Source organism: Pimephales promelas, chromosome 5 (genome assembly GCF_988280905.1).
Source record: "Pimephales promelas chromosome 5, fPimPro1.hap1.1, whole genome shotgun sequence".
In the NCBI taxonomy this organism is placed as follows: domain Eukaryota; kingdom Metazoa; phylum Chordata; class Actinopteri; order Cypriniformes; family Leuciscidae; genus Pimephales; species Pimephales promelas.
In genome coordinates, this window is record NC_142773.1 from 20,159,757 (window position 1) to 20,173,762 (window position 14,006).

Genomic DNA, 14,006 nt, shown 5'->3' on the forward strand with positions numbered 1-14,006 from the left:
ACTTAAAAATAGCATAATAGGGGCACTTTAAGACTAAAATTATTTAATATCAGTAAGGATAGCATGAACACTGTATAATATCTCTATATGTCTTTTAATGCTAAATATTTAAAGTGTACCAAAAGTATTCTTGCAATAGTCCCAATTTATATGTAAATATATATTTTAGTTGGACCTCAGTGCTAAAAAGCGCTAAAGTGTTTTAAAGCAGTAGTTCACATTAAAAATGACAATTCTTTCATTAATTACTCACCCTTGTGTCGTTCTAAACCTGTAATAATTTCCTTCTTCTTCGGAACACAAATGAAGGTATTTTTAAAGAAATCTGAGATATTTATGTCCCTCTATTGACAGTCTAAGCAACTACCAATTTGATGCTTCAAAAAGTTCATAAAGAGTTTGTAAAACGTATCCACTTGAATTGAGTGGTTAGTCCAAATTTCGATCATAAACAGAAGTTCTACTGTGCGTGCTTGACGCATGAGAATTAATCTCATTGGTTCCTGCAGAAGCTCAAACGTGGGTGAACTATCCCTTTAAGTACAAAATTGTATAAAAAGTATATCAATTTAGTATACCAAAAGTACAATTGCAGGGTATATTTATGTTAAGTACATAAATATGTAAATGTATTTTGTGGTATAACTAGTATAAAATTAACGTATTTCAAATACATTTTGGTATATTTTATTTTTTACTAGGGATGAAATTTGATTTTATCTAATCAGCAGAAATAGATTTTTGATAAATTCCTTTTTGTTCAGATACACACACACACACATGTTCTGTCCCTCTGCAGTTTCACAAGTTCACATGCAGCACACACACATGCACATGCACTCAATCACTTGCTCTTTCTTATGCACACACATACACATACACACACATTAGATTTGCAAATGGAAGCAGCTCTGCTTGAATGAGTGGGTGTAGTGGAGAACCGAGAGGAAGGGAACGGGAGAAAGAGAGAGAAGATAACGAGAGATGTGATTTCCCTCTTCCTTAATGTGTCTTTTGTGTTTTTTAGCCTGTCTGTCTCTCTCAGGATACCCTCTTCTTTAGTTACCATGGTGACGGCATGCTCCCCCCCCCCCCCACTTCTGTCTGTCTACCTCCTTACCCCGCTTTCGCGCTCACTCGTTTCTCTGTTACCATGGCGATGGCTCTCCCCATAATGATACCTGTTCATTCTTTCTTTGCTTTCAGAATCTCTTTGTATTTTCTGCTTTATTCTGAGAGGATGCATCCATCCATCTGTGTGTTGCTTTACTTTTAATGGTTTGTCATTCGTGTGTCTCTTTGAATTAATTTCCTGACTCTCAACATCGCTGATTCTCTTTAAACACCATCACTGGAGACAGTCTGCAGAGGGTGGGCAGCAACCAGCACGCATATAAAGAGAGCATTTTTGGGGGTAATTTTTGCAGACGATAGTTGTTGCTATGGCGACAGAACTTTAGGATTTGGATGGAAGCGGTAGAGGGAAGAATGTGGGAGAATGGTTGGAAACAGTGTAAGAGATAACTGGATGTATGGAGAGAGAGAGAGAGGAGGGCGTGCTGGATTTTCGGGAGACGACCCTCTGCATGTTCTAGTTTTTCGGAGGTGCGCTGGCGAACCGAATATGTTACACTGCAGATGCTCTCTTTGTCATCTGAATATGTCCATTTGAATTTAAATTTGTTGGGGGAGGGGGAAAATAATCTTGAGTGTGTCCAAAAAAACACTAAAGTTTTAAATATTAGTGGTCATTGCATGTACTGGATAAGCCGCCGTGGTGATAGGGTGGTTGCCAGGGTGTTGCTCTCTATTTGCTAAGGTGTTTTGGGTGTTTTTTTAAGATGCTATGGTTACTTACTGGTCCAAGTAAAAAAAGAACATCCCCAAATTGGGGTTTGTGAGTTGTTATTTTTTTAAACCGAATGTACATAAAAAAATACATAATATTTTTTTAAATTAAAACAATTAAAATAAAACACCTTTTTATGTTATTTTTTATGTATATTTTATGTTAATGCTAATATTTTATTTGTTTACCTGCATGCCACATGGCCATTAACTTATATTACAGCACTGTGGATGTGTTGTATATTAACTTATATATTAACTTCAAGTAAATATTTTAGGTTTAGGAGGTTCAGTTGACTACAAAGTTTGTGAATCTCTGCTCTATTCTGTTCAATATGGCCTCCTTATTTATAGTTATATGTATTTTATTACTTTATTTGTTTTAGTTTATAAGTCTTTACACTCTAAAAAATGCTGGGTTGTTTTAACCCAATTTTGGGTAAAATATGGACATACCCAGCCATTGGGTTAAAAAATGTAATTTAAAAATGTAACCCAATGGCTGGGTTTGTCCATATTTTTCCCAAAATTGGGTTAAATCAACCCAGCATTTTTTAGAGTGTAATGAGTATAAGCACAGTTCTCAGGTGAAATATGTAAGATTTTTTTTTTAAATCATAAAATAGATTCTCTTAACCCAGTTTATTATTCATTGACTGCTATTTGTATGCAGTTCATGGGTTAATCTCCCCTAAAGGTGTAGTTGAACCCCCCTGGCACAATCAAAACTTTAAAGCAACGCCAAGTAACTTTTCCTCTGCGGACGCCTTACAGGTTGGAAGCAGAATTTACTGCTGTCATAAATAATTTTACCTACTGTCACACACACACTCGTTGATAATCCAGTTTAGGAATGAATCGTCCACATACAAGGTAGAGTATGTTGCATACTTTCATGATAGCATGATGTAGCCTATTGCAACATCAGAAATGAAGAAAAATAATATAATGACGATTGTAACACTTGACGTAAAGCAAGTCAAATTTGTAGTTTTCTTATGTCTCATTAGAACTATACGTGACCCGATCTGGCAATCTTACTGTACATAGCGGTGATATTATAACAGATATAGGGTGTAATACAATGCCAGAGAAATTACAGTGAAGTTACATCGCTTCACTGCCATTCATAGACATAGACCTCACCTTGGATACGGCAGTTCATTGGAACGAATGCGTCAATAGAGCCGCCATCTTGAAACAGGGGAGCCCCTCCACTTTAATGCATCAGCATATTTGCGCTAGACACAGGTCTAGCGCAAATAAAATCACCATAAATCATCATGAATGCGATTTTTCTTGTATTTTTGGTTTGCTCCAACGGTCAGACATGTATTTATCATTAATTCCAGAAAGAATTTTTTTTTTTTTTTTAAACATTCTTCCTAGATCAGATTTAATCCGTGAACATCATACGCTGCACAAAAGTCCGCCACCATCAATGAATTTGAAGTAAAGGCAGAGATAGCAGCTTTACCTAGCTACTTCCTATGACAAGACCCCTGTTCCAAGATGGCGGCGGTTTTGACGCATGCTTAGAACCCCCAGGTGAGGTCTAGTGTATATGTCTATGACTGCCATTCATAAATCCTCTCCCGTGGCCTCATGGAATAGTAAAGAATCTCACCAGAAGAAGTAGATCGTCCGTACTTTTTGTCTACTCTTTTACTGTGAATTCAGTCATACTTCTTTTTGTCACATTCAGTTTTTTGCTTACTATAAGTGAAGTGTGTCATTTTGGATGCAATATCAGTTATTATCATTTTCACCATCAAACCTTAAGGTGAAACAGCAAAGATTCCCTTTCAACTTGATCAAATCTGAGAATGTGAGGCCGAAAAAAAAAATGAGTGAGAGAAGTAGTCTAAATGAGAAATGGCATGACAGTATACAGTGCATAAATTATTCCCTTTTAATGTTTTCGTTGCACCTAGGTGACTGATACTGATTTTCTCACATTATTAATTAAGAACATTTTATTTTTAACCCAAAAAAGAGGGGAGGAGAATGAGTTGAGAGGCACGAGGTGAGATGGAAACTGAGAAAGAGAAGAGAGAGAGGGGCGGTAAAGGAAATGCTTCACATTCTTTCAGTGCCGAGAAAGAGAAAGTGTGTGTCTGAGTGAGATGATCGAATGGAAAAAGGAAATGGACAGTTTGGATGAGCTGGAAACTGAGAGGAGAGATAAAAAAAGGAAGAAAGTTCACACAGTACCAGAAAGAAAGATGCCTGTGGAAAATAGGAGCAGAGGAACCATGCAGGGAAGGAAAAGAACGAAAAGTAAATATGATAGATGGGGTGCGCTCATGTATCCTGCACCCTATGGAGATGAACTTTGACCTTTCGAACAGCCTGTTGACACAAAGAGGTCAGTATGTCGAGGCCTCAAGAAACTAAACAAACATCAAGCGTATAGCGTCAGTTCTGGCAGGTCACGTTAGTCAAGCTCGCATCAGTGACTCAACCACATCTACCTATAGGAATATATCACTGTATAGTGTATAGATATATAAGCTCCTTCAGTATTATCAGCAGTATCGCGTTCCTCAGGAGCTGACTGCCCTCCTCCATCCCCAGCTCCTCCTCTCGCCCAGTCAGGGTTTGGTATTCTGATTTCCCTTAAATCAGAATAAATTCTTCTGAAATCTGCAATACATTCATGTTGGTTCTGTTCTGTTCACCCTAAGGAGGGGTTATCGTTGCTCTTACCCATGCAGCCCATTCTCACTCCCAAGGCGTCACCTAACTGACGCCTTGGGAAGAATTTGGACATGCTTCAATATCTGACGCTTCAGGCGGCCTTTAGCGTCAGTTAGATGACGCCCTAGGATCGCGTGTACCCTACCCCCACCCCACACCTAAACCTAACCGCGTCCTCTAACTGACGCTTTCCTTTAGCGTCAGTTAGATGACGCCGTAGGATCGCGCGCCTAAAACGTCAAATATTGAAGCATGGTCAAAGGTGACGCCTTGGGGTGAGAATGCGTTGACCCATGTTAGGCTGCATGGATGCTCAGGGATTTCTCGCCCAGAACAGAACCATGCCGCCAATCCAAAATAAATGCTAACTGTCAATCGTTTTTTGACGATAGGGGTCCTGACGGAAATGCATTATGACGTTCTTACCATACTCTCTCACTTCTCTGTTGCTTCTCAGCCCTCATTATACTCCTCGCACTCGCTCTTCTGCACTGCAACAGCTCAAAGTGGAGTAACAGCATAATTTCATCATAATTTTAGTTTTTAAATGTCTGCCTTCATTAGTGGTATGTACACACATATCTGAGTGGAGATGTAGATGTTTCAGCAGCATTTCTCTGGGGTTAAATCTCTCTCTCATCCGCTCCTCTGAGCATCAGTTTACTTGAGATTCTTGGGACGGGAGGGATGTGTGAAATGAAATATTAATGAAATGAAGGGCGTTTGGCGAATCTTTTACGCCGTCCTGTTTCTGTGCCACTGCTAATGTCGAGGGTCACCAGATCCCCCTGAGGCCCCGTAGTACACTGAGTGACATTTGAGTGGTTTTGCTGAATGTCCCGAAGCATGTTACCCCTCTACTCAACATGCTGCTGTTTACAGAAGAACATTTTGTGGAGTGTGTTTGTGTACTGGGGATGGTTGTTTTTGGTTGGATTTCAGTTCAGATTTTTCATTATTTGGTACAGTATAGTGCAAAGAGCACTACCTTTAATATCACACTAATTCTATTTTCTAATAACCTACTATTTGGGACGGTTAGTATAAATTGGTACGCAGCAAGTATCTTTCGTTCCTGAATGAATATTTGCAGCAAATGACTCATTCATAAACACAGTCACTTGTCGCCACCTACTGGCGAAACGAACCAGCAGAAATCTGCGAAATATCCAGAGTACAAAGGGGTGTAACGAATTACAAATACTCACGTTACTGTAATTAAGTTTTTTTTTCTCCAGAAATTGTACTTTTTTGAGTAAGTTTAAAATTGTGTAATTTACTTCTACTTGAGTAGGATTTTAAGTGATGTATTGGTAGCCTACTTTTTCTCCGTATTGGTGTATTGGTAATTTTCCTTCTGTTTGTGGTCGTTACTCGTTACATGCTTGTTTTAATCCTATTTTATTTTTATCCAACGTGATTGGATCAAGTAATCGGTCTCGTGACTGTCATCAAATCAAATTAAGCATAGAAAACTTTAACCGCCTATTCCTGCTGTTACTCGTGACTGCTGTGGAAGTGCATTCATCACGCATCAATTCAATCCAGATGCAGCGTCTTCCTCTACGTAATATGCTACGGTACATTTCACATTTCTGCTTAATATGATATTTATATAGGCTGGCCTGTCTACAGGGCCTAACATTTGGTCTGAGGTTGGGGGTATTGCGTGACGAGTTCACAATGCGGTGAATTCCCGCTCCCATTTACTTCACAATCACAATATAGAGAGTCGCGCGTCACGATCTGTGCACTGCCGCGTCTCGCGCTCAAAATGCCGCCAGATTCAGAATCAGTGCATCATGTCGTTTACTTGAACTGCATTTCTTAATAAGAAATTAGCACAGCTTGTTAATAAACAGCGTTTTTTGATTGATCCATTATACGATCCGTCTTCATTTGGCAAGTGCACTTGCGCAAAAACATTTTTCTTGTTGAACTTTTGTTTTTTTGTTTGTGGATGCTGCTGATAAAACAGCTTCGCCGAGACTTCAAAGACAAAGAGACAAAGTGTGTTTGTTTGTTTCTTTTGTAAAAGTTTCCTGGATATAACATCCCTGCACAATTTTCCTTTCAAATTATATTATCTGCACAATGTGAGTAAATGTAGCCGTGTAAAATGTAAGGGATGATGCCACCCTTCTAGAACAATGTAGCCTGGTTCAACCAGACTAGTTCATTTCATTTCATGAAATTGAGCGGAAGTGCGTAGGAGGGCGCAGCCAGGCTAAGATCAATGTGCATTTACGTTTAAATTGTAAGTTGTAACATATTTAATAGCATGGAATTAAAGTGTGTAATTGTTAGCTCACTATCTTAGCCTTTTTCAGTGCATTATTTGAGGTAATCTGATAATATTAGATTATCATTTATCAAAACACTAACATTGGTACCGTTTTGGAGAGAAATTGGGTATTTTTAATCTCTCTATTTAACCCATCTCTTGGTGTGTGATGCTGAACTATCATATGAGTTTCTAAAGGTTTTTGAATTCTTTGCACACTTATGAATATTGATATGTTATGTGCAACAATAGCATGTGGCTTTTCGCCTAATTTTAAATGCTTCCCCCCCCCCCCCCAAATAATATGATTTAATGTGAGTGTGCTGATTTGATGCATTTTAAAAAGATGGATGATAGATATTCTTCAATCTTTCTTACAAAGAATAAAATATAATGTGAATTGCAGTATGTGCAATTTTTTTTTTAATTTATAAATTGTAGTGCACAATGTTTTTTATAAGGGGTAGAATCCGCACCTCAGTACTCACTACTCACTACTCATGAGTACTCTTAAATAAGCTACTTTTTACTCTTACTCAAGTAGTTTTTTGGACAAGTACTTTTTACTCTACTCACACTACATTTTTTGGAATGTAATGGTACTTTTACTTGAGTATGTTTTTTTCAGTACTCTTTCCACCACTGCAAATTAATTAACCAAATATGTGTAGAACTATTTAAGTAGACCTATACATTAAAATTATTCTTCCACTTCAAAAAAAAAAAGAGAATGCTGGCTGCATATGGTGGAAAAATAGAGATTGGGGAAGACGGATGACTACACTCTAAAAAATGCTGGGTTGTTTTAACCCAATTTTGGGTCAAATATGGACAAACCCGAAATGTTGGGTTAAAAATGTAATGTAAAAATTTAACCCAACGGCTGGGTTAGTCCATATTTGACCCAAAGTTGGGTTAAAACAACCCAGCATTTTTTAGAGTGTATGAAATGTAGACTGGGATTTAAGGAAAAACATATAAAAGTGAATGATGGAGATAGAGGAGGAATAATCCAAATAAATGCAAAGCAAGAAAAGGAAGGACGAGCAAAAGAGGAGTCAGGTGAAAAAAATATGATATTTGAGTGGGATGAAATCAGAAGGTGAGAAGGATTGAAAATAGGTGGAAAAACTCAAATGTATCTTGTTTCATCTGTTTGCTTCTCTCATTTGTTCCACTTAAATTTCCCTCAGGAAATTGGATAGAGATAAATTGGGATAAAGGAAAATTGGAGACCTTTATTCACTTGTTTCCTAAAGAGATTAAAAAACAACAAACAAACATACCAGGAAATGAAATATGCCTAATACTGAGATAAAATGGGAACAATTTTTTTTAATTAATTTTATTGAATATTTAAGTTTCATATATAGAGCAGTTTATGGTTTTAATTAATTTTAGTCAAATACTAGTGCTTATGCTTATGAGGTGTTACTGTGTTACTGTAGTGTTACCATAGGCTTTTACTGCCAAGAAAGACCGTAACACCAGACAAATTAGCACAAATCCACACTTTTCTAAAATGCCGTAATGATAGTTTCAAGATCATGGGACAAATAAACCTTTTTCTTCTTCTTCTTCTTCTTTTTTATAATGAAACTTGTTTTTTTTTGTAATAAATAATTAAAGTACACATATTAAATAACAGAACATTTTTTTAAATACATGAAGTGTGCATGTTAAGGAACATATTTATTCACAATATAACCACTTTATTTGTTATATTGTGTTGTATTGTTTCAAGTGCATTCCAGGATATATATTGTCAGTATGTGTATTTTATACAAAGGTTTAACTTTTAACAATTTACAGATTGTTTTCATCCTACATACAAATGCAAACACTTGTCAAAAATCAACAATATGATTTCTTAGTAAAGTTTATTTTTGTTGCTGCAAAGTAGAGGGACACCACATCATCGAGAATGGGCCTATAAAAACACTGATCTTCAGGCAGCAAACAAAGTCAGGCTGTTTTTATCTGTGGGGAAGAGGGTAAAGAAACTGATTACAGAAAATTTAGAGTGGGAATCCATTTTCAACTCCAAAGTTGGTCAATTTTTCAACTTGAAGTCAACTCCAAAACTTAACCTCAAAATGTTTCCACTAACAGAAGAGCAGTAGAACCTCATTGCAGTACATGAGATCCAGGGGGCGAACTCTTGTCTTTGACTGAAGAGGTAACACAAGAGCACAATTAACGGAAATGAAGGAGTTGAAGTCAGTTTATCATTCATTAAAAAACAAAAACAAACTTTATTACGCTTCCGCCTCAGTTGGCAGGCAACGCAGTGACTTTGAAGATAAGTTGTGTGTGCTTATGTATAGTGACTTACAATGCATATTTACTTGTATGTATTAAAGAAAACAGGAAAGGTTAGATTGTCAATATAAAAAGTGTAATTTATAGTTTACACTGTTTAAGATCTTGTGGTATGCTGACTTAAAATGTCTGGAATTCAGTTTTGAAGTCAAAGTCGACTTCATTTACTCGCCCTCAAGTTGTTTCGGACCTCTATAAATTTCTTTCTTCTGCTGAACACAAAGAAAGATATTTTGAAGAATGTCAGTAACCAGACAGTTGATTGATTCTATACAGTCTAAGCTTCCGTAGTAGGAAAAAAATACTAGGCTATGGAAGTCAATGGGGTCCATTAACTGTCTGGTTACCGGCGTTCTTCAAAATATCTTCTTTTGTGTTCAGCAGAAGAAAGAAATTCATACAGGTTTGAAACAACTTGAGGGCGAGTAAATGATGACAGATTTTCATTTTGAAGTAACTATTCCTAAGAGTGAATGATGTAAATGTTGTGGTACCTGAGTCCGACCTAGACATTAGTCCTCACACACAAATGCTCATGGACATGACACTATACACACACCCACACAAAATACAGTTTTTATTTGTCTGTAAAATTAGAGCAAGCCCCGAGGAAAGATGTGGACAGATGAATGAAGACTCTGACCATTTGACTAAAAGTCATGTATTCTTGCTTACCTCTCTCAGCACATAATTAAAAGGCTGTTTCTGTGTGAGAGCTACAGGGTACATTATTGTCATTCTCTGTTTATCTCTCTCTCTCTCTCTCTCTCTCTCTCTCTCTCTCTCTCTCTCTCTCTCTCTCTATGACATTTTGTATTTGGCTCTGCTGCTTTTGTAAATGCTTAAAATTTGGCAGCACCACTTCAGGGATGTTTTTCTCATACGGTAGCATCTGGAAATACTTCAGAGTTTTCAAAGATACACACACACACACAGAGAGAGAGAGAGAGAGAGTGACGAATCAGTCTATGAATCAGAGATCAGATGTTGTGTCTTTGTTCTGAGGGCAATTTTGCATCACTAATGACTAGTTAACCCAGTGAAGCTGCTTTCAGGGTTCTGATACACAGGCCAGTATCATTAAGCGATGTCATAAGCAGCTGTGCCGCAAAGACATGACGTCATGTCTCCTGCTGTCCAATCACAATGCACAGACAGTTACCAAGAGGGAAGGCTGGCTTTATGACAGAAACTCGACATCCAGAGACCTTGACTTTCCATAGTACTTTTTTTTTCACCAAAGTCAATTGAATAAAAAAAAGAGCAACCACTACATTCTTCATTACCCAGACAGCAACATAATGTCAGCCCAGATACGGCCCACATCTGGTACACCGTACATGGATTCCACACGTACCAGATGTGGGCCGACATTATGTCTGGGTATTTGTCCTATTGTGTTCCACAGAAAAAAGTCAGTCAGGTTTTGAGCAACATCAGGATGAGGAAATGATGACAGAATATCCATTTTGGTGTGACCTATGTCTTTATGTGTGATGAAGAGTTTTGTTTTACGGCTGTAATTGTAATCCTCTGGAGGTGCATCCCCCCCCCCCCCCCCTTATTAACGAGGTTTGCCTTAATTAGCAAATTGGACTGTTACCAATAATCCTGGAGGAGTGGCGTGCACCTGAGGAGAAAAAGAGGCAGGAAGAAAGAGAGTGATGGAATTTTGGAGAATTATTTCTTTGCGATGGGAATTTTTGGGATTATGTTTGTAAAAAAAATATTTTAATCAAGTTGCACTTTGAAATATTACAAAAAGACATTCATTAATGCAATTTATCAGAGTCAGAAATTCATCAGGGTTTGCGGCAAAAATGTTCCTGATATTTAAAATGCATGGGGAAATGCTCTTGTCTTGAAAACTCCTCAAATTGTTTTAATCTGTCATCATTTTAATGTACACTACTTTTCAAAAGTTTGGGGTCTGTAAGTTTATTCGTTTTTGTTGCAAGAAAGATTAATTTAGTTTAAAAGAGACAGCAAGTATTTCTATTTTAAATAAATGCTGTTCTTTTGAATTTTCTATTCACCAAAGAATCCTGAAAAAAAAAAACTGAAAAAATCAAATTTGTAAATGTCTAGGCTTGGTTTAGTATTGGTTATTCAACAATGTATGGCATTCCAAAATTATATATATATATACAGTGCCCCTTATTTTTTTCTTTCTTTCTGACGATGCAATATATATTCAGTAACATAGAAACTAATTTCTGTGTCTCTCTTTGTCTGTCAGTGTTCAGCGGCCCGCGGTTTTCTCAGGAGCCGGCGGATCAGTCTGTGGTGGTCGGGGAGAGAGTGGTTCTCTCCTGCGTGGTGTTTAACTACACCGGCATTGTACAGTGGACAAAAGACGGGCTCGCTCTTGGCATCGGAGAAGATCTGAGGGGTGAAAACATACTACATACACACACACACACATACACACACCAGATTACTCTAACCAAAGCCATCATGCATCTTTTTTTTTTTTTGAAGGGGAATGAGTAGCAGTATGAGCTCTAGGTGAGATAAGATGAGACCGAATGGCAGTAAAAAGGTACTTTTAGTGTAAGACGGGATAGTTTAGTGATACAGTTTTGGTTGAGCAAGGGGCAATGGGTTCAGATTAATAAACCAAGCTATCTGACAGCTATTGATCGCTATTCATTTTAGTTGTATGTAAAAGAGGTTCCACAAAAAAAGGTCATACTTGTTTGGAGCGACACAAGCGATGACAAGATTTTCAATATAAAGCAAATGACTGATCAAAATTAGACGTGAATGCCAATGGCAGCTTGTGGATTTTAAAATAGAGGAGGCACACTAATTATATAGCAGTCTTTTTACTGCTTTAAGAAAATGTTGGGGTTACTTTTAAACATAAAAGAAAATGACACGTGACAAAAATCCATTCTTCTGTCCTTTTAAATGTCTGTGTTAAAAGAGCATGTTTGGCTGTTTAGTGAGGCTGAAACCTATATAACTTCTGTGTGGGGTCTTGCTTCATTTTAAATTTGTAGCTGCTGCTCTCAAATGGTACCTTGGTAAATTTGTTGTTACTTTGTTGATCAAGTATTCAATATATCTATCCATTATTAAGGTAGTTGCTATATTATCAGTGGGAGCAGTTCAAACTCACATAATTTATATCTCTGCGATGATTGATTGATGAAAGTCAAATTCTCAATTTTTTTTTACCAATGGATGACAAAAGTCTCTTTCTATGGATTTGCCTCCCCCTCCCTTCTCTATCCCCTCAGACTCGCCTTAGCACAGTTTTCCGATAGATTCGGGGAAGAGCAGCGATTGTTCTGACTTCAGTGATATTCTATGCTGTTACAATGGTGAAATTACCATCAAGAATAAATTCACATTCTCAGACATGAAATAAATAACTGAGAATTGTATTAACATTAAATCGTTTCCACCTCATAATTTTGGGTAGGCTGTGCCTCCTCTGACAAGCCGCCACATTTCGGCTGCAGTGTTTCAGACAAACACCCTTTTTGCCTACATGAATTGTGCAACCCTAATCTTCAAAGATAATTTTTTTTTTTTTTTGGAAATTGCATTTAAAATCCACTTGACAAGGCATGTTCCCCGCTCTTTGAATGGACATGCTTCAGTTCTGACACTAACCCCTGTCCATACAACATATTTGCAACATACAGGACCACACAAGTATTGCATAAAAGCAAGAGACATATTTTTTCTTTTATTGTCCAGACATTGCCATTTTGTTTCTTTGTCCTCTGTCTCGCCTTGCTCCCTTTCCCTTTTTTTTGGACATGTTGATCTTTTGTCCGCGCTCTAATCACAGACACATACACATATAGATGTGCAAACACGCGCACAGGTTAAGTGTCTGCTTGCTGATTGGTTGAGCTAAAGGATGATGTAATCGTTGCCAATACTTTTGTCCTCCTGGTATCCAGATCGATGATGTCATAATGTGTGTGCCAGAGAGAGTGTGCAGTTAGAATGCCAATGTGTTGGAGTGCTGCCCTCTGGTGACAAACACACGTCCTACAAGCCAACATATAATCACATCGATTGGCTAAACTGGTCTGACTTTATAATATTTGTTTTAAAATTCAAATTCTTTTAATGTATTTACAAAGAATATGTAGAGTTGTTTGAGATTAATAATTATTATGGGGGGAAATACATGAAATAGGGACATTCATGCTCTCAAGACATACAGACCGTATATAAATATACCCATATCGGATTGTATAAACTATGCTGGGACATTTGCAGCACAGTTACATCTGCATCTAAAATGATAAATGTATAAAACAAATATTTGGCAGTTTATTGTGTTAAAGTGTAATGGTGTGTTTTTCAGCATGGCCGCGGTACCGTGTTTTACGCATCCTGGATGTTGGGCAGTATAATCTGGAGATCACGTCAGCAGACCTGACCGATGACTCGCTGTACGAGTGTCAGGCCACTGAAGCCGCTCTGAGGTCCAGAAGAGCTAAACTCACTGTTCTGAGTGAGTACACATGGAATATGTTCAGAATAGCATACTAACATTTTTAGCTTCTTTTTTTACAATGTATATAATATGAGATGTATGCACCTTTCTTTATTTGAAATTCCTGTGCATTTCAGTATACACCAACACACTGTGTGGAATACTCTACCCCACAATGCAATGCATCCAACATGACTTTCCATTTTCAGTTTGATGAATAAACCTAAATCTCTTTTGTCAAGCATTATTTGGTCGAATTGCGCTTTTATACAAAATTGTATGCAAAAGTCAAAGTCATTTTTATTTATGAGATTTCTGCAGAAATTTAATGAGGTCATGTGACAACTTTGTAATACTGTTTACTGTTCTACTGTTTAAATTCTTCAT

General features: G+C 37.4%; 1 protein-coding gene across 4 annotated transcripts in view; it reads left to right on the forward strand.

Annotated features, from left to right (window-relative positions):
* The window catches only part of kirrel1b (kirre like nephrin family adhesion molecule 1b), a 48,841-nt gene that overhangs the window by 14,347 nt on the left and 20,488 nt on the right, over positions 1–14,006 (forward strand). For all 4 annotated transcript variants that reach the window (XM_039694837.2, XM_039694840.2, XM_039694838.2 and 1 more), the window contains exons 2-3: positions 11,394–11,546; positions 13,488–13,637. In XM_039694837.2, the coding sequence (XP_039550771.2) occupies positions 11,394–11,546; positions 13,488–13,637 (303 nt within the window). The remainder of the gene's footprint in view (positions 1–11,393; positions 11,547–13,487; positions 13,638–14,006) is intronic.